Source organism: Oncorhynchus nerka, linkage group LG16, assembly GCF_034236695.1.
Source record: "Oncorhynchus nerka isolate Pitt River linkage group LG16, Oner_Uvic_2.0, whole genome shotgun sequence".
NCBI classification, from domain to species: domain Eukaryota; kingdom Metazoa; phylum Chordata; class Actinopteri; order Salmoniformes; family Salmonidae; genus Oncorhynchus; species Oncorhynchus nerka.
This window is the reverse complement of record NC_088411.1, coordinates 16543420-16563419: the sequence shown is the minus strand read 5'-3', so window position 1 is coordinate 16563419 and position 20000 is coordinate 16543420. Positions and strand designations below refer to the sequence as shown.

Genomic DNA, 20000 nt, shown 5'->3' with positions numbered 1-20000 from the left:
CCTGCGTTGTCTCGGCTGTGTGTTGAGAATCGTTGTCATGTTGGAAGGTGAACCTTCGCTCTGGAGCAGGTTTTCATCAAGGATCTCTCTGTACTTTGCTCGGTTCATCTTTCCCTCAATCCTAACTAGTCTCCCAGTCCCTGCCGCTGAAAAACATCCCCACAGCATGATGCCACCACCACCATGATTCACCGTAGAGATGGTGCCAGGTTTCCTCCAGAAGTGATGCTTGACATTCAGGCCAAAGAGTTCAATATTGGCTTCATCAGACCAGAGAATCTTGTTTCTCATGGTCTGAGAGTCCTTTAGGTGCCTTTTGGCAAACTCCAAGAGGGCTTTCATGTGCCTTTTACTGATGTGTGGCTTCAGTCTGGCTGCAGAGATGGCTGACCTTCTGGAATGTTCTCAAATCTCCACAGAGGAACTCTGGAGCTTTGTCAGGGTGATCATTGGGTTCTTGGTCACCTACCTGATTGCTCAGTTTGGCCGGGCGGTCAGCTCTAGGAAGAGTCTTGGTGGTTCCAAACTTTTAAGAATGATGGAGGCCATTGTGTTCTTGGGGACCATCAATGCTGCAGACATTATTTGGTACCCTTCCCCAGATCTGTGCCTCAACACAATCCTGTCTCGGTGCTCTACGTACATTTCCTTCGACCTCATGGCTTGGTTTTTGCTCTGACATGCACTGTCAAATCATGTCCAATCAATTGAATTTACCACAGGTGGACTCCAATCAAGTTGTAGAAACATCTCAAGGATGATCAATAGAAACAGGATGCACCTGAGCTCAATTTCGAGTCTCATACACATTTGCAAACATTTCTAAAAACATATTATCGCTTTGTCACTATGGGGTATCGTGTGTAGACTGATGAGAAAAACATTATTTTGTCCATTTAAGGCTGTAACGTAACAAAATTTTGAAAAAGTTAAGGGGTCTGAATACTTTCCAACTGCACTGTATCTGCAGCCTAATAAATTCCATTGTTATGGTGGGGTATAATTTACAGTCTCTCTCACTCTCACAGTCTCTCTCTTAGTCTCGCTCTTAGTCTCTCTCTAATTCAATTTCAATTCAAGGGCTTTATTGGCATGGGAAACAAACATATGTTAACATTGCCAAAGCAAGTGAAGTAAATAATAAACAAAAGTGAAATAAACAATAAAAATGTACAGTAAACATTGCACTCACAGAAGTTCCAAAATAATAAAGACATTTCTAATTGTTGTAACGACGTGCACATAGTTAAAGTACAAAAGGGAAAATAAATAAACATAAATATGGGTTGTTTTTACAGTGGTGTTTGTTTTTCACTGGTTGCCCTTTTCTTGTGGCAACAGTTCACACATCTTGCTGCTGTGATGGCACACCGTGGTATTTCACCCAGTAGATATGGGAGTTCATCAAAATTGGGTTTGTTTTCAAATTCTTTGAGGATCTGTGTAATCTGAGGGAAATATGAGTCTCTAATATGGTCATACATTTGGCAGGAGGTTAGGAAGTGCACCTCAGTTTCCACCTCATTTTGTGGGCAGTGTGCACGTAGCCTGTCTTCTCTTGATTAGGGGACTTATCCAGGTTCATCTCTCTGTAGGTGATGGCTTTGTTATGGAAGGTTTGGGAATCGCTTCCTTTTAGGTGGTTGTAGAATTTAACAGCTCTTTTCTGGATTTTGATAATTAGTGGGTATCGGCCTAATTCTGCTCTGCATGCATTATTTGGTATGGTTGGTGAATGGACCCCAGACATCACAACCACAAAGGGCAATGGGTTCTATAAATGATTCAAGTATTTTTAGTCAGATCCTAATTGGTATGTCAAATTTGATGTTCCTTTTGATGGCATAGAAGGCCCTTCTTGCCTTGTCTCTCAGATCGTTCACAGCTTTGTGGAATTTACCCGTGGCGCTGATCTTTAGGCCGGGGTATGTATCGTTTTTTCTGTGCTCTCATGCAACGGTGTCTAGATGGAATTTGTATTTGTGGTTCTGGAAACTGAATCTTTTTTGCAACACCATTATTTTTGTATTACTGAGATTTACTGTCAGGGCCCAGGTCTGACAGAATCTGTGCAGAAGATCTAGGTGCTGCTGTAGGCCCTCCTTAGTTGGTGACAGGAGCACCAGATCATCAGCAAACAGTAGACATTTGACTTCAGATTCTAGTAGGGTGAGGCCGGGTGCTGCAGACTGCCCTCACCGATTCGTTGATATATATGTTATCTCTCTCACTCTCTGGTATTGTGAGGTGTGTGTGTGTGTAACAGCTGCTGTCCACGTGTGTCTTGAAGGCACGCAGATGGAATTCCCTCGTCTCTCTGACTCCAAATCAGTCTGTCCAATAAACTCACAACACGTGTAGGTGTGTGTGTGTGTGTGTGTGTGTCTGTCTCTGTGTACTGCATCTTTGTGAGTCACCCATTCAGCGAGAGTGTGTGTGTGTGTGTGTGTGTGTGTGTGTGTGTGTGTGTGTGTGTGTGTGTGTGTGTGTGTGTGTGTGTGTGTGTGCGCCTTGCATCTTGCATCTTGCCACGGTCTCCTGGATGATAGTTGGATGTAACAGATGGCCATAGGGCCACAGAGACCAGAAAGACAAGGTAAATGGATAAACAGTAAGCAGACCAGCCAGCATAGTGAGAGAACTGCAGGTTTTCGGGCAATGAGTTAAGATAAGGCTATTGTGAGGCAAGCACGGTGTCGTCGTTGGGTTAGAGGCTAAAATAATCTAAGCTAAGGTTGAATTGACTAGCCTTATGGGCAAAGCTAAGGGCTAAGCTAGCCTTGGAAATAAGGGGAAGGTGATCAAACAATGTGAGTCGAGGTGATAGACTGTTAACTCTGCTACCTCACGGCAATCTGTAGCGATGCACCAAGTCTGGAACCAGTATGACCCTGAACATCTTCCTCCCTCAAGCCATAAACCTGCTAAATAGTTATTTAAATAGTTAACCAATAGCTACCTGCACTATCTGTATTGACCCTTTTTGCATGAACTCTTTTGACTCATCACATACACTGCTGCTACTGTTTATTATCTATCCTGTTGCCTAGTCACTTTACCCATATGTATATACAGTTGAAGTCGGAAGTTTACATACACCTGAGCCAAATAAATTTAAACTCAGTTTTCACAATTCCTGACATTTAATCCTAGTAAAAAGTCCCTGTTTTAGGTCAGTTAGCATCACCACTTTATTTTTAAGAATATGACATTTCAGAATAATAGTAGAGAGAATTATTTATTTCAGCTTTTATTTCTTTCATCACATTCCCAGTTGGTCAGAAGTTTACATACACTCAATTAGTATTTGGTAGCATTGCCTTTAAATTGTTTAACTTGGGTCAAACATTTCAGGTGGACTTCCACGAGCTTCCCACAATATGTTGGGTGAAGTTTGGCCCATTCCTCCTGACAGAGTTGGTGTAACTGAGTCAGGTTTGTAGGCCTCCTTGCTCGCACACGCTTATTCAATTCTGCCCACAAATTTTCTACAGGATTGAGGTCAGGGCTTTGTGATGGCCACTCCAATACCTTGACTTTGTTGTCCTTAAGCCATTTTGCCACAACTTTGGAAGTATGCTTGGGGTCATTGTCCATTTGGAAGACCCACTTGCGACCAAGCTTTAACTTCCTGACTGATGTCTTGAGATGTTGCTTCAATATAGCCACATAATTTTCCTACCTTATGATGACATCTATTTTGGGAAGTGCACCAGACCCTCCTGCAGCAAAGCAGCCCCACAAAATGTTGATGCCACCCCCGTGCTTCACGGTTGGGATGGTGTCCTTCGGCTTGCAAGCCTCCCCTTTTTTCCTCCAGACATAACGATGGTCATTATGGCCAAAATGTTCAATTTTTGTTTCATCAGACCAGAGGACATTTCTCCAAAAGGTGCGATCTTTGTTCCCATGTGCAGTTGCAAACCGTAGTCTGGCTTTTTTTATGGCGGTTTTGGAGCAGTGGCTTCTTCCTTGCTGAGCGGCCTTTCAGGTTATGTCGATATAGGACTCGTTTTACTGTGGATATAGATACCTGTTTCCTCCAGCATCTTCACAAGGTCCTTTGCTGTTGTTCTGGGAATGATCTGCACTTTTCGCACCAAAGTAGGTTCATCTCTAGGAGACAGAATTCCTGAGCGGAATGACAGCTGCGTGGTCCCATGGTGTTTATACTTGTGTACTATTGTTTGTACAGATGAACAAGGTACCTTCAGGCGTTTGGAAATTGTTCCCACGGATGAAGTAGACTTGTGGAGGTCTACAATCTTTTTTCTGAGGTCTTGGCTGATTTATTTAGATTTTCCCATGATGTCAAGCAAAGAGGCACTGAGTTTGAAGGTAGGCTTTGAAATACATCCACAGGTACAGTGGGGCAAAAAAGTATTTAGTCAGCCACTCGTTGTATATCATTTTTCTATTATTTCTCACTTTTTCCCTCTGCATTGTTGGGAAAGGCCCATTAGGAAGCATGTCACTGTTTGTAATGGATATCGTCCTCTTCGTCTGAGGAGGAGTAAGGATCGGACCAAAACGCAGCGTTGTAAGTGTCCATATTGATTTATTCAAAAACACAACTAAACACTGGAACAAAATAATAAACGTGAATCAACGAAACCGAAACAGTTCTGTAAGGTGACAACACACACTAGACAGAAAATAAACACCCACAAAACCCAGGTGGAAAAAGGCTACCTAAATGTGATTCTCAATCAGAGACGACTAACGACACCTGCCTCTGATTGAGTACCATACCAGGCCAGGTCAGAACGTGACACTGTTATTCTACACCTTGATAATAATTGAAAAGGAAACGGTGCAGCGCTCGTTCAACAATTAAAAACTAATTTAGGGCTTATTCAAGTTAAAAGATGAACATCTGGGCCATCAAAGGCCTTCATCAGAACAATTACACAAAGGGACTGGAGAGGCACATATACTGTACTGTCGGTCCTAGGGAAGACATAGCCTTATCTATCATTAGCATTAGCTCGTAACTACGCTGGATAAGAACCAGATGTGGCTGCCAGTGTGACGGGTAGGAGAATGGAAGAAACAACGTGTGATCAAATGATGGAGAGAAATGGAAAAGAAGTTTGAATGTGTTCTCTGACCCAGGGTTGTGCCAAGGTTGCTTAGAGGGAGAGAAGAAAGGAGAGAGAGATAGAGGAGGAGGGAGGACGGGAATGCCCAACCTTGAGGCAGATTTTGCGTGAGTAGAATCTACAGATCCTGACACACACACACACAGAAACACACATTAATCTAATTCAAAACAGCTATATAGACCATAAACACACACACACACACATACGTAACACGTTACAAAAACAAAATCGCATATACAAACACAAATCCCGTATGGGAACGATCACTCACAGTTGTTAATATTCACAAAACTGCACACAAACACTCAAACACACACCCTTCCCTGGGCGTGGTGCCAGCCTATCCCTTGCTTTGTCCTCACTTATCAGTGTGTGTATGGAAAAGCAGACTGGCACATGAAGAATGGTAAACACACACATTCCCATCTGTACAACAACACACAGACAGTCAACAGTAGCCTGGCAGAAGGTACACACACACACACACACCCCCACCCACCCACACACACCACAGACACACACACTAACACATCAACACACACATACACACAGACACACTTACACACTAACACACACACACAAGCTGATGCACACAGACACACAAAAACACAGATGCTTTGACACACACACACACACTAACACAGACATACACATCACTATAATAGGTCACGTATGAGAGAGAGGCTGAGGGAGGGAGGACAATGAAACAATGGCATACCCAGTAGATTGTCCTGAGGTAATATCTGTATCGGTCATATTGACACACTGTACCTGTTCCAATTAAAAGGATGTGATTTGTAGCCTTCTATAGAGATCAACAGTCTTTCCAATTAACGCTGGTCTACCTTTTTTTATTTTACTCTCTCCCTCTCTCGTTCAATCTCATTCTCGTTTACTCTCTCTCATTATCATTCTCGTTCTCTCTCTCTCTCTCATTTTTGTTCTCTCTTTTCTCTCTCTCTCTCTCTCTCTCTCTCTCTCTCTCTCTCTCTCTCTCGTACCACCTGGCAGCAGAGGTTAACTGCCAGGACAGGCAGGAGAGAGGGAGAGAAGGAGGGAGTGAGAGGGGGAGTATGCGAGGAAAGGAGGAAGCGAGGGGAGGCGTGGGAGGTTGAGTTGGAGGGAGGGATGGGTTAAGGGAGGTAGGGAGCGAGGGAGGGAGGGAGAGGTGGAGGAGAGAGATGAAATAGATTTCGCTAGATTCCCAGAGCTTCTGCCCCTCATATTACTTCTCACTCTCCTCCCTACTGCACAGAAGTCTCTCTCTCGCTTTCCCTCTCCCTCCCAATATTTTCCCCTCTGTCCATTAGAGTAACATTTGCAGCCTTACACCAGTAAATGACAGTGCGTGCCAGCCCTCCCTATATAATGACTTTATAATAGTATCATGGCTATAGTTGCCATTAGCCTGTGTGTTTGCCCAATCAGAGTTAACAATAAAATAATACTATCTTGCAATAGTGTGCTGGCATAAAACACACAGGCACATCATTGGCTTAGAGACAATAATTTGCTTAATTTCACCCATAGGAAACCACTGATTGTAAAAATGGCCTTCAACAGCAGATGTAGGATCAGATCCTATGTTATCCATTAAGAGGATGAAAGGATATTGTTATTAACTGCATCAGTGGTGAAGGATAATTTCTTCCCACTGCTAAAACTACCATGTTCTCTCTTTCTCTCTCCATGCTCCATCTTATCTCCTTCCCTCCCTCATCTGTCATTATATACTGGATCAGCCAACTCAGTTAACTCCGTCTCTTCTGATGACATTTGTCAGTTTGTGTTATAATTCTACTCTCTGGGGGATCGCTGACAGGCTAGCTGCAGTGGGAGTTATCCAGCACGGAATGAATTGTGACTGACTGATAGATAGCGCTGTGTGTGTGTGTGTGTATCAGTGTGTGAGTGTGTATAATAGATAGCAGTGTGTGTTAAGACTGCAACCCCACAGCATATTGCAGCATCAGGAGAGATGAGAGGGGGTTTTCCTTTCAGTCTCTCTCTTGCTATCCCTCCCTCCCTCCATCTTACTCTCTCTCACTATCCCTCCCTCCCTCCATCCATCTCACTCTCTCTCGCTATCCCTCCCTCCCTCCATCCATCTCACTCTCTCTCACTATCCCTCCCTCCCTCCCTCCATCTCACTCTCTCTCGATATCCCTCCCTCCCTCCATCCATCTCACTCTCTCTCGCTATCCCTCCCTCCATCTCACTCTCTCTCGCTATCCCTCCCTCCATCCATCTCACTCTCTCTCGCTATCTCTCCCTCCCGCCCTCCATCCATCTCACTCTCTCTCGCTATCCCTCCCTCCCTCCATCTCACTCTCTCTCGCTATCCCTCCCTCCCTCCCTCCCTCCATCCATCTCACTCTCTCTCGCTATCCCTCCCTCCCTCCATCCATCTCACTCTCTCTCGCTATCCTCCCTCCCTCCCTCCATCCATCTCACTCTCTTTCGCTATCCCTCCCTCCATCTCACTCTCTCTCGCTATCCCTCCCTCCCTCCATCTCACTCTCTCGCTCCCTCCCTCCCTCCCTCCCTCCCTCCCTCCATCCATCTCACTCTCTCTCGCTATCCCTCCCTCCCGCCCTCCATCCATCTCACTCTCTCTCGCTATCCCTCCCTCCCTCCCTCCATCTCACTCTCTCTCGCTATCCCTCCCTCCCTCCCTCCATCCATCTCACTCTCTCTCGCTATCCCTCCCTCCCTCCCTCCATCCATCTCACTCTCTCTCGCTATCCCTCCCTCCCTCCCTCCATCCATCTCACTCTCTCTCTCGCTATCCCTCCCTCCCTCCCTCCATCCATCTCTCACTCTCTCTCACTATCCCTCCCTCCCTCCATCCATCTCACTCTCTCTCGCTATCCCTCCCTCCATCCATCTCACTCTCTCTCGCTATCCCTCCCTCCCTCAATCTATCTCACTCTCTCTCGCTATCCCTCCCTCCCTCCCTCCCTCCATCCATCTCACTCTCTCGCTATCCCTCGCTCCCTCCATCCATCTCACTCTCTCTCGCTATCCCTCCCTCCATCTCACTCTCTCTCGCTATCCCTCCCTCCCTCCATCCATCTCACTCTCTCTCGCTCCCTCTCTCTGATATCAGAGTTAGTCTAGATGATAGCTCACCACACACACACACACACACACACACACACACACACACACACACACACACACACACACACACACACAGAGTACCTGCAGCTATGCAGAAAATATATCAGGATTAAAGTAAATCTGAGTTTGTCAAAGAGGGAGAGGGAAAGGAGGAGGAGGGAAGAAAGGGGAGAGGTGCTTGTTAAAGGGAATAAGGGAAAAGGGGGAGAGAAGGAGAAGAGAGAGAGAGTTGGGGAGAGGAGAGGAGAGGATGAGAAAGGAAGAGGAGGGAAGAAAGGGGAGAGGTGCTTGTTAAAGGAAATAAGGGAAAAGGGGGAGAGAAGGAGAAGAGAGAGAGAGTTGGGGAGAGGACAGGATGAGAAAGGGGGAGGAGGGAAGAAAGGGGAGAGGTGCTTGTTAAAGGGAATAAGGGAAAAGGGGAGAGAATGAGAAGAGAGAGAGAGTTGGGGAGAGGAGAGGATGAGAAAGGAGGCACAGATGAATTGTTTACCTTTTTGATTCATCATAATCTCTACCCACTCTTCCGTTCTGCCTGCCTTCTCCCTCTCTTTGCTTTTTCATATGTTCTTCTCTCTTGCTCTCGAGTGGCGTAGCTGTCTAAGGCACTGCATCCCAGTGCAAGAGGCGTCACAACAGTCCTTGGTTCGAATACAGGCTGTGTCACATCCGGCTGTAATTGGGAGTGCCATAGGGTGGTGCACAATTGGCCCAGCGTCATTATCTTAAATAAGATTTTGTTCATAACTGACTTGCCTAGTTAAATAAAGCTTAAATCAATTAAATTGCTCCTTCCTCATTCTCTCTATCTTTCCTCACCCATCTCTCCTTTCCTCCCTATCTCTATCTCCCTTCCCCATGCCCTCTCTGCCTCTCTTCCTCCCTCCCTCCCTTCCTCATGTCCTCCCTCCTACTCCATGGTGGGTATCCTGACCTACTTGTGCAGTGCTGTCTGTAGACATCATCTAGCTAATGGAACTGGATACAGCAGGTGAATGAGGACAAGCAGGGCATGTAGAGGGGGAGAAAACACATTCACTCAGATAAATACACTACACTATATACCCTCTTCTGGAGAGAGAGGGGGAGAGAGAAAGATAGAGATACAGAGAGCGAGAAAGAGAGAGAGCGATAGAGATAGAGATAAAGAGATAGGTGAGGAGGAAAGGACAGAGAGAGAGAAAGAGAGCGATAGAGATAAAGAGATAAAGAAATAGGTGAGGAGGAAAGGGCAGAGAGAGAGAGCGATAGAGATAGGTGAGGAGGAAAGGGCAGAGAGAGAGAGAGAGAGCGATAGAGATAGGTGAGGAGGAAAGGGCAGAGAGAGAGCGCGATAGAGATAAAGAGATAGGTGAGGAGGAAAGGGCAGAGAGAGAGCGCGATAGAGATAAAGAGATAGGTGAGGAGGAAAGGACAGAGAGAGAGAAAGAGAGAGTGATAGAGATAAAGAGAGGTGAGGAGGAAAGGAGAGAGAGAGCGATAGAGATAAAGAGATAGGTGAGGAGGAAAGGACAGAGAGAGAGAAAGAGAGAGTGATAGAGAAAGAGATAGGTGAGGAGGAAAGGACAGAGAGAGAGAGTGATAGAGATAAAGAGATAGGTGAGGAGGAAAGGACAGAGAGAGAGAAAGAGAGAGTGATAGAGATAAAGAGAGGTGAGGAGGAAAGGAGAGAGAGAGCGATAGAGATAAAGAGATAGGTGAGGAGGAAAGGACAGAGAGAGAGAAAGAGAGAGTGATAGAGAAAGAGATAGGTGAGGAGGAAAGGACAGAGAGAGAGAGCGATAGAGATAAAGAGATAGGTGAGGAGTAAAGGACAGAGAGAGAGAAAGAGAGCGATAGAGATAAAGAGATGGGTGAGGAGGAAAGGACAGAGAGAGAGAAAGAGAGAGCGATAGAGATAAAGAGATAGGTGAGGAGGAAAGGGCAGAGAGAGAGAAAACACTAAACAAACAACAACATAAAGAATTATCTATCCAAAATAGAGATGTATGGGTAAACCACTTCTCCAATATTTTTGGCTCTATAACAAAGAATAAAGAGCAAAAACATATACATGATCAAATACAAATCTTAGAATCAACTATTAAAGACTACCAGAACCCAATGGATTCTCCAATTACCTTGAATGAGCTACAGGACAAAATAAAAACCCTCCAACCCAAAAAGGCATGTGGTGTTGATGGTATCCTTAATGAAATGATCAAATATACCGACAACAAATTCCAATTGGCTATATTAAAACTCTTCAACATCATCCTTAGCTCTGGCATCTTCCCCAATATTTGGAACCAAGGACTGATCACCACAAATTTGACCCCACTAACTACCGTGGGATATGCGTCAACATTAACCTTCGGAAAATCCCTTGCATTATTATTAACAGCAGACTCGTACATTTCCTCAATGAAAACAATGTACTGAGCAAATGTCAAATTGGCTTTTTATCAAATTACCGTATTCACTCTGCACACCCTAATTGACAAACAAACAAACCAAAACAATTCAAAGTCGTCTCATGCTTTGTTGATTTAAAAAAAGCCTTCGACTCAATTTGGCATGAGGGTCTGCTATACAAATTGATGGAAAGTGGTGTTGGGGGTAAAACATACGACATTATAAAATCCATGTACACAAACAACAAGTGTGCGGTTAAAATTGGCAAAAAACACACACATTTCTCTCTTTCTTTCTCTCTCTCGGAGGACCTGAGCCCTAGGACCATGCCCCAGGACTACCTGACATGATGACTCCTTGCTGTCCCCAGTCCACCTGGCCGTGCTGCTGCTCCAGTTTCAACTGTTCTGCCTTATTATTATTCGACCATGCTGGTAATTTATGAACATTTGAACATCTTGGCCATGTTCTGTTATAATCTCCACCCGACACAGCCAGAAGAGGACTGGCCACCCCACATAGCCTGGTTCCTCTCTAGGTTTCTTCCTAGGTTTTGGCCTTTCTAGGGAGTTTTTCCTAGCCACCGTGCTTCTACACCTGCATTGCTTGCTGTTTGGGGTTTTAGGCTGGGTTTCTGTACAGCACTTTGAGATATCAGCTGATGTACGAAGGGCTATATAAATAAATTTGATTTGATTTTGATTTGATTTCTTCACACAGGGCCGTGGGGTGAGACAGGGATGCAGCTTCTTCAACATATATATCAACGAACTGGCGCGGGCACTAGAAAAGTCTGCATCACCCAGCCTTACCCTACTAAGTCAAATGTCTACTGTTTGCTGATGATCTGGTGCTTCTGTCACCAACTAAGGAGGGCCTACAGCAGCACCTAGATCTTTTGCACAGATTCTGTCAGACCTGGGCCCTGACAGTAAATCTCAGTAAGACAAAAATAATGGTGTTCCAAAAAAGGTCCAGTCGCCAGAACCACAAAAACAAATTCCATCTAGACATCGTTGCCCTAGAGCACACAAAAAAAACGATACATACCTTGGCCTAAACATCAGCGCCACGGGTAACTTCCACAAAGCTGTGAACGATCTGAGATACAAGGCAAGAAGGGCATTCTATGCCATCAAAAGGAACATAAAATTCAGCATACCAATTAGGATCTGGCTAAAAATACTTGCATCAGTCATAGAGCCCTTTATGGTTGTGAGGTCTGGGGTCCGCTCACCAACCAAGACTTCACAAAATGGGACAAACACCAAATTGAGACTCCGCATGCAGGATTCTGCAAAAATATCCTACGTGTACAACGTAGAACACCAAATAATGCATGCAGAGCAGAATTAGGCCGATACCCACTAATTATCAAAATCCAGAAAAGAGCCGTTAAATTTACAACCACCTAAAAGGAAGCATTCCCAAACCTTCCATAACAAAGCCATCACCTACAGAGAGATGAACATGGAGAAGAGTCCCATAGGCAAGCTGGTCCACATACAACCCCCACAGAGCCCCAGGACAGCAGCACAATTAGACCCAACCAAATCTTGAGAAAATAAAAAGATAATTACTTGACACATTGGAAAGAATTAACAAAAAAACTGAGCAAACTAGAATGCTATTTGGCCCTAAACAGAGAGTACACAGTGGCAGAATACCTGAACACTATGACTGACCCAAACTTAAGGAAAGCTTTGACTATGTACAGACTCAGTGAGCATAGCCTTGCTATTGAGAAAGGCCGCCGTAGGCAGACATGGCTCTCAAGAGAAGACAGGCTATGTGCTCACTGCCCACAAAATGAGGTGGAAACTGAGCTGCACTTCCTAACCTCCTGCCAAATGTATGACCATATTAGAGATACATATTTCCCTCAGATTACACAGATCCACAAAGAATTCAAAAACAAATCAAATTTTGATAAACTCCCATATCTACTGGGTGAAATTCCACAGTGTGACATCACAGCAGCAAGATGTGTGACCTGTTGCCACAAGGAAAGGGCAACCAGTGAAGAACAAACACCATTGTAAATACAACCCATTTTTATGCTTATTTATTTTCCCTTGTGTACCCTTAACCATTTGTACATCGTTGCAACACTGTATATACTGTATATATAATATGACATTTGTAATGTCTTTATTGTTTTGAAACTTCTGTATGTGAAATGTTTACTGTTAATTTTTGATTGTTTATTTCACTTTTGTATATTATCTACCTCACTTGCTTTGGCAATGTTAACATATGTTTCCCATGCCAATAAAGCCCCTTGAATTGAATTGAATTGAGAGAGAACGATAGAGATAAAGAGATAAAGAGATAGGTGAGGAGGAAAGGGCAGAGAGAGAGAGAGAAAAAGAGAGAGAGGTAGAGAGAAGAGAAAAGGGGTGAGGAGGAGGAGCGGGGGATAGAGGGAAGAGAAAGAGGGGGGTAGAAAGGGAGAGCAACAGAGGGAGAGAGTCATTTAACTGGACCTAGATATTTTGTTATATAATTTGTTCATGGGGACTTTAAGATTGCCTGTGCCCTGTCTCAAGCGCACATAAGTCTCTCTCTCTATCTCTCCATTCCTTCCCTTCCTCCCCGTCTCGCTCTCGATCTGTAACCTCTCTTCTGTCCCCAAACAGGTCTGGAATCAGTCCGAGGAGGCATTAATAAATCAAGGAGAAGAAAGGGCAGGGAGGAAGAGAGAGTGAAAGAGACAGAGGCAGAGAGAAAGAGACATAGATAAAGAGACAGACTGTCACTTCCTGTCTCTCTCCCTCTCTCTGCAGCTCTGTGATTGTATTGATGGTAGGAGGTCAATGATAACGGTAAGTTTCAAGGAAACCTTCAAGGAAACCTTCAAGGAAACTAATGGGAGTGTGTTATCATTGAGTCTGTGTATTCTTCGCCTTCCAAAAACCTTGGCCATATGACTACTTCTTGTGGTGTATGTATAGTGGAGGGTGTACAGTTGGGTTCCTCAACGGTTCTTTGGGAAGGGTGATGGTTCTATGTGGAACCATACTGACCCATGAACCCTTTTGGTTCGTGCAGTTGAAAAAAATAAATGGTAATTTCCACTTTTAGTGATAATTAAAATGTAGGGTTGGTGGCTCATTATAATGTCTTAGGGCGTTGTTTGGGCAGAGCTCTTTTGTGCATCCGTAAGTGAGAGTCATTCCAGTTGAACTAATCTGTTGTGTTATGCTATTACATGTTATATATGACTATGGCCAGGAAACGGTATCTTGTGACAGACTCATGTGTGACCTTGTGTTAATGTGACTAAGTAAGTCAGTCGTTCTCAAGTCTCTCCTCAGGGGGCCCCCAGGTGTTCCACAGATACCTGATTCAACGTGTTAATAAACACGGCTATTAAACCATGATACAAAACGTTGAGAAAAGTTCTTTATAGAACCATTCATAAAGGTTCATAAAGAACCATATAAAGGGCCCTATATCGCCCCAATGTCACACCCTGATCTATTTCACCAGTCCTTGTGATTGTCTCCACCTCCCTCCAGGTGTCGCCCATCTTCCCCATTATCCCCTGTGTATTTATACCTGTGTTCTCTGTTTGTCCATTGCCAGTTCGTCTTGTTTGTCAAGTCAACCAACGTTTGGGTTCTCAGCTCCTGCTTTTCCCTAGTCTCCCTTTTTCTGGCCCTCCTGGTTTTGACCCTTGCCTGTCCTGACTCTGAGCCCTGCTGCCAGACCACTCTGCCTGCCCCTGAGCCTGCCTGCCGACTTGTACCGTTGCCCCACCTCTGGATTGTTGACCTCTGCCTACCCTGAGCCTGCCTCCCGTCCGGTACCGTTGCCCCACCTCTGGTTTACTGACCCCTGCCTGCCTTGACCTGTCTATTGCCTGCCGCCTGTTGGAATATTAAACCATTGTCAATTCTACGTGTCTGCATCTGGGTTTTAATTCCTGATACAAAAGGGTTGTAGAACCCTTTTTTGGCCTTTTATTAATGGTTCTTTATAAAACCTTAGGAAATGGTTCTTTATAGCACCATTCGGGTTCCATTTAGAACCTTCTAAAAAAAGGGTTATAGCACCATAGCACTATATAGAACCATTTGTTTTTAATGTGTAATGTTGATATCGTGGTCACAATGATTGCCTTCTAAATGGCCTCTCTGCCCCCTACTCTCCTGCTCTCTCTATCTCCCTCCTCAGGTCTGGCCCTTTTTTCCATCCTCAGTATCTACAGTACCAGTGGTATCTCCCTCTATACTCCCGGTGCGCTGACAGATCGATGTGCGGAAGTGTCCCTCTGTCCAAGACAACCTGAGAATCACTGCACTATTGACTGGGGATCCTCCAAAACTCATCTGAGGGGAGGAAAGAAGGGATGAGGGAGGCAGAGAGCGCTGGCCTCCCTCCAGTTCCCTGTCACCCTGCACTTAACTGGCATCCCTCTCTTTTTCTAACCTCCTCCCATCCTCTTCTCTACTTTCACTCCCTTTCTTCTCTCTCCTCACCCGTCAGCCCTTTAGTCCCAATCACCTTGTCGACCCTTCACCCTGCCCTAACTTCACCACTCCCTATCCCACCTGGTAATATGAAGTCAAACACATCAGTGGCCTACACAGACTGTGACGCCAAAGGAAATCATTCAAGAGAAGCTCAGTAATAGGAGACTCAAATCAGTGCAGGCGAATGGGACTAGCTTTCTCTAATCTTTATCAAACGCCGATTGAAATCAAGCTGACGTTGGCACTTCATGCACACGCGCACACACACACACACACACACATGTGCGCACAGACACACATGCGCGCACACACACGCGCGCACACACACACGAGGAATGATTATGAAGAGAAAGTGCCAGGGTGCTGAGAAATGCTCTTTGGCAGAAATTATTTTCCTTTTCAGAAACAGACACTTCATCAGAACACTCCTAAACTAAACTAGCAACCGTTGCCAGGAAGTGTGTACCCGACCACCCGTTACCTTGGTTACTATTGTCTCAGTTTGGCTGTGTGTTCTCATGAGGGAGAAGGGGGTTGGCGTTTTTTGCAGACACTGCAACAATGTGAAACAAAGGGATGTACACACACACACACACACACACACACACACACACAAACACACACACACACAAAGTGCCGTGTTGCCCAGACAGAATATGTAGGTTCTCTCCCTATGTGGTTGTCGTGATTCACAGCACATGTTTTTGGCTGGGGACGCCCTCTAGCCAGGGCGGGCGGCGTGCGTGTGCGTGACTCACCCGGCCAGTACGATAAAGAAGTCGAGCCTGTTCCAGGTGTCTCCTAGATAACACTTCTTCCCAAAGATGCCCAGTGCCACCATCTTGATGACCATCTCCACCGCAAAGAACGCAAAGATAAAGTCATCAAAGTCCTAGGGAGAGGGGGGGAAAACACACGCATATGAAGAAAGAGAAATAGACATGAAGGGAAACTCCAGAGAGACAGGGGTTAGTGTATGGATGAGTGTGTACCTATAAGTGGGTTGGGTTGGGGGGGTGGATAGAGAAGGGTAAAAGGAGACAGCGTAAGACATGGGGAGAGAGAGAGTAAGGTTATGCTATGATAGTGGCCGGACTGTGTTGATCACAGAGGTAGACGCCCAGCGCTACACACCTCCTCACAACATGAACTGGTAAATAAAAGGCTTCTCAAATAAACCTCTTATTGCAGATACAGTGACATTCTTTCCCTCTGCGAAGTTGCACGGTAACAGAAGCACAAGACAGACCCCACTGGGCACAGACGTTTGTTCAACGCGTAGTTTTGGTTTTACATTTGCGTTCAACGTGAAAGCAACAAAAAATGGCACCGTGTCATTGGATTTAGGTTAAAAGTTGCGTGAATATTTTGGGGGGAAATTCCCTCATGTTGGTTACTTTTTTTCTAATCCAATCAGTTTCCCACGTTGATTCAATGTCATTGCACTAAATATGTGGGTTGTAATGACGTGGAAACAACATTGATTCCACCCATTTTGCCCAGTGGGAAATGGAGAGGAGAGAGATACTGACTCATCACACATGTGAGCACACACAGACAGGTACAGTCATCTCATCTACTTTGGGGTTGAATAAACCGCCCTCCTTATTTCTGCATCCTTGTGATTAGAGTGTAATCTGAAAACTTTTCAGAGTAAACAGTAGAGCACATCCCTGGATTAACATCCCTGGAATTTGTTTATCTCATAAAATATGCAAAGCCTTTTGCTGAGTTTAGACTGAGGAGAATCACATTATTAAGTAATGCGAAGCCTCCCAATGACGTGAGGAGTGTGTGTTTTTGTGTGTGTATGTGTGTGCGCGTGTGCGTCTCTCACACACACACACACACACACGCACACACACACCTGAGAGTTCTAGCCAGATGGAATCGATTTGACTTTAAACACACTGGATACACAAACACATGTGTCTATAGGACTGGAATGTAAATAGAGATATAGTGTACTGGAGATGAAGCCTGTAGAGAATAGAGCAGAGAGATGCTCACGGTATCTGTGAGTGATGAGCCATGCAATCCCCTTCCCTAACCCCCTGTTCACATGCAGAGAGAGAAACACACACACACTGCTCAGAGGGGAGTACAGTTCTAGGCAGGTAGAACCAAGAGGCACATAGCTGGGATTTCCCAATGTGAGAAAACCTGTGTGTGTGTGTGTGTGTGTGTGTGTGTGTGTGTGTGTGTGTGTGTGTGTGTGTGTGTGTGTGTGTGTGTGTGTGTGTGTGTGTGTGTGTGTGTGTGTGTGTGTGTGTGTGTGTGTGTGTGTGTGTGTGTGTGCGTGCGTGTGTGTGCGTGTGTGTGCGTGTGTGTGCGGTGTACGTGTGTGTGCAGGATTCAACGAAGCATGGAGAAGGAGTCTAACACACACACACACACACACACACACACACACACACACACAGCTGGCTCCCAGAGCGGAGACACCAGTGGCCTGTGCGTAACGCTTCAATGCTCACCCGCTCCCCTTCTCTTTATCTCTCCTTCACTTGTCTTGCTCTTTCTCTCTCTGTTTCTCTCTCTCTCTTAGATTCTACCTCAATTTATCTCCTATTTTTTCTCTCTCTCTCCTCCCTTATTAAATCACTCTTCCATATCTATATCTATACACATATATTATTCCATCACTTATTTCTGTCTTTTTACTCTGGTTATGCCTCTGCCGCATCTCTAATTTCAGTCTTATTACTCTGATTATGTCTGCAGTAGCTGTTATTTCTGTCTTATTACTCTGATTATGTCTGCAGTAGATGTTATTTCTGTTTTATTACTCTGGTTATGTCTGCAGTAGATGTTATTTCTGTCTTATTACTCTGATTATGTCTGCAGTGGCTTTTATTTCGGTCTTATTACTCTGATTATGTCTGCAGTAGCTGTTATTTCTGTCTTATTACTCTGGTTATGTCTGCTGTAGCTGTTATTTCTGTCTTATTACTCTGGTTATGTCTGCAGTAGATGTTATTTCTGTCTTATTACTCTGGTTATGTCTGCAGTAGATGTTATTTCTGTCTTATTACTCTGGTTATGTCTGCAGTAGCTGTTATTTCTGTCTTATTACTCTGGTTATGTCTGCAGTAGATGTTATTTCTGTCTTATTACTCTGGTTATGTCTGCAGTAGCTGTTATTTCTGTCTTATTACTCTGGTTATGTCTGCAGTAGCTGTTATTTCTGTCTTATTACTCTGGTTATGTCTGCAGTAGCTGTTATTTCTGTCATATTACTCTGATTCTGTCTGCAGTAGCTCTTATTTCTGTCTTATTACTCTGATTCTGTCTGCAGTAGCTCTTATTTCTGTCTTATTACTCTGGTTATGTCTGCAGTTGCTGTTATTTCTGTCTTATTACTCTGGTTATGTCTGCAGTAGCTCTTATTTCTGTCTTATTACTCTGGTTATGTCTGCAGTAGCTGTTATTTCTGTCTTATTACTCTGGTTATGTCTGCAGTAGCTGTTTTTTCTGTCTTATTACTCTGGTTATGTCTGCAGTAGCTGTTATTTCTGTCTTATTACTCTGGTTATGTCTCAGTGCTGTTATTTCTGTCTTATTACTCTGCTTATGTTATGTTATTTCTGTCTTATTACTCTGGTTATGTCTGCAGTAGCTGTTATTTTTGTCTTATTACTCTGTTATGTCTGTTATTTTCTGTCTTATTACTCTGGTTATGTCTGCAGTAGATGTTAGTTCTGTCTTATTACTTGGTTATGTCTGCAGTGTTATTTCTGTCTTATTACTCTGGTTATGTCTGCAGTAGCTGTTATTTCTGTCTTATTACTCTGGTTATGTCTGCAGTAGCTGTTATTTCTGTCTTATTACTCTGGTTATGTCTGCAGTAGATGTTATTTCTGTCTTATTACTCTGGTTATGTCTGCAGTAGCTGTTATTTCTGTCTTATTACTCTGGTTATGTCTGCAGTATTACTCTGTTATGTCTGCAGTAGATGTTATTTCTGTCTTATTACTCTGGTTATGTCTGCAGTAGATGTTATTTCTGTCTTATTACTCTGGTTATGTCTGCAGTAGCTGTTATTTCTGTCTTATTACTCTGGTTATGTCTGCAGTAGCTGTTATTTCTGTCTTATTACTCTGGTTATGTCTGCAGTAGCTGTTATTTCTGTCATATTACTCTGATTCTGTCTGCAGTAGCTCTTATTTCTGTCTTATTACTCTGATTCTGTCTGCAGTAGCTCTTATTTCTGTCTTATTACTCTGGTTATGTCTGCAGTTGCTGTTATTTCTGTCTTATTACTCTGGTTATGTCTGCAGTAGCTCTTATTTCTGTCTTATTACTCTGGTTATGTCTGCAGTAGCTGTTATTTCTGTCTTATTACTCTGGTTATGTCTGCAGTAGCTGTTTTTTCTGTCTTATTACTCTGGTTATGTCTGCAGTAGCTGTTATTTCTGTCTTATTACTCTGGTTATGTCTGCAGTAGCTGTTATTTCTGTCTTATTACTCTGGTTATGTCTGCAGTAGCTGTTATTTCTGTCTTATTACTCTGGTTATGTCTGCAGTAGCTGTTATTTTTGTCTTATTACTCTGGTTATGTCTGCAGTAGCTGTTATTTATGTCTTATTACTCTGGTTATGTCTGCAGTAGATGTTAGTTCTGTCTTATTACTCTGGTTATGTCTGCAGTAGATGTTATTTCTGTCTTATTACTCTGGTTATGTCTGCAGTAGCTGTTATTTCTGTCTTATTACTCTGGTTATGTCTGCAGTAGCTGTTATTTCTGTCTTATTACTCTGGTTATGTCTGCAGTAGATGTTATTTCTGTCTTATTACTCTGGTTATGTCTGCAGTAGCTGTTATTTCTGTCTTATTACTCGGGTTATGTCTGCAGTAGATGTTATTTCTGTCTTATTACTCTGCTTATGTCTGCAGTAGATGTT

The 20000-nt window shown here is 44.0% G+C and overlaps 1 protein-coding gene across 1 annotated transcript in view; it reads right to left on the bottom strand.

Annotated features, from left to right (window-relative positions):
• cacna1g (calcium channel, voltage-dependent, T type, alpha 1G subunit) overlaps window positions 1–20000 on the bottom strand; it is a 204158-nt gene that overhangs the window by 176814 nt on the left and 7344 nt on the right. The window contains 1 exon segment of the mRNA XM_065002465.1: window positions 15856–15989. Coding sequence (XP_064858537.1) covers window positions 15856–15989 — 134 coding nt within the window.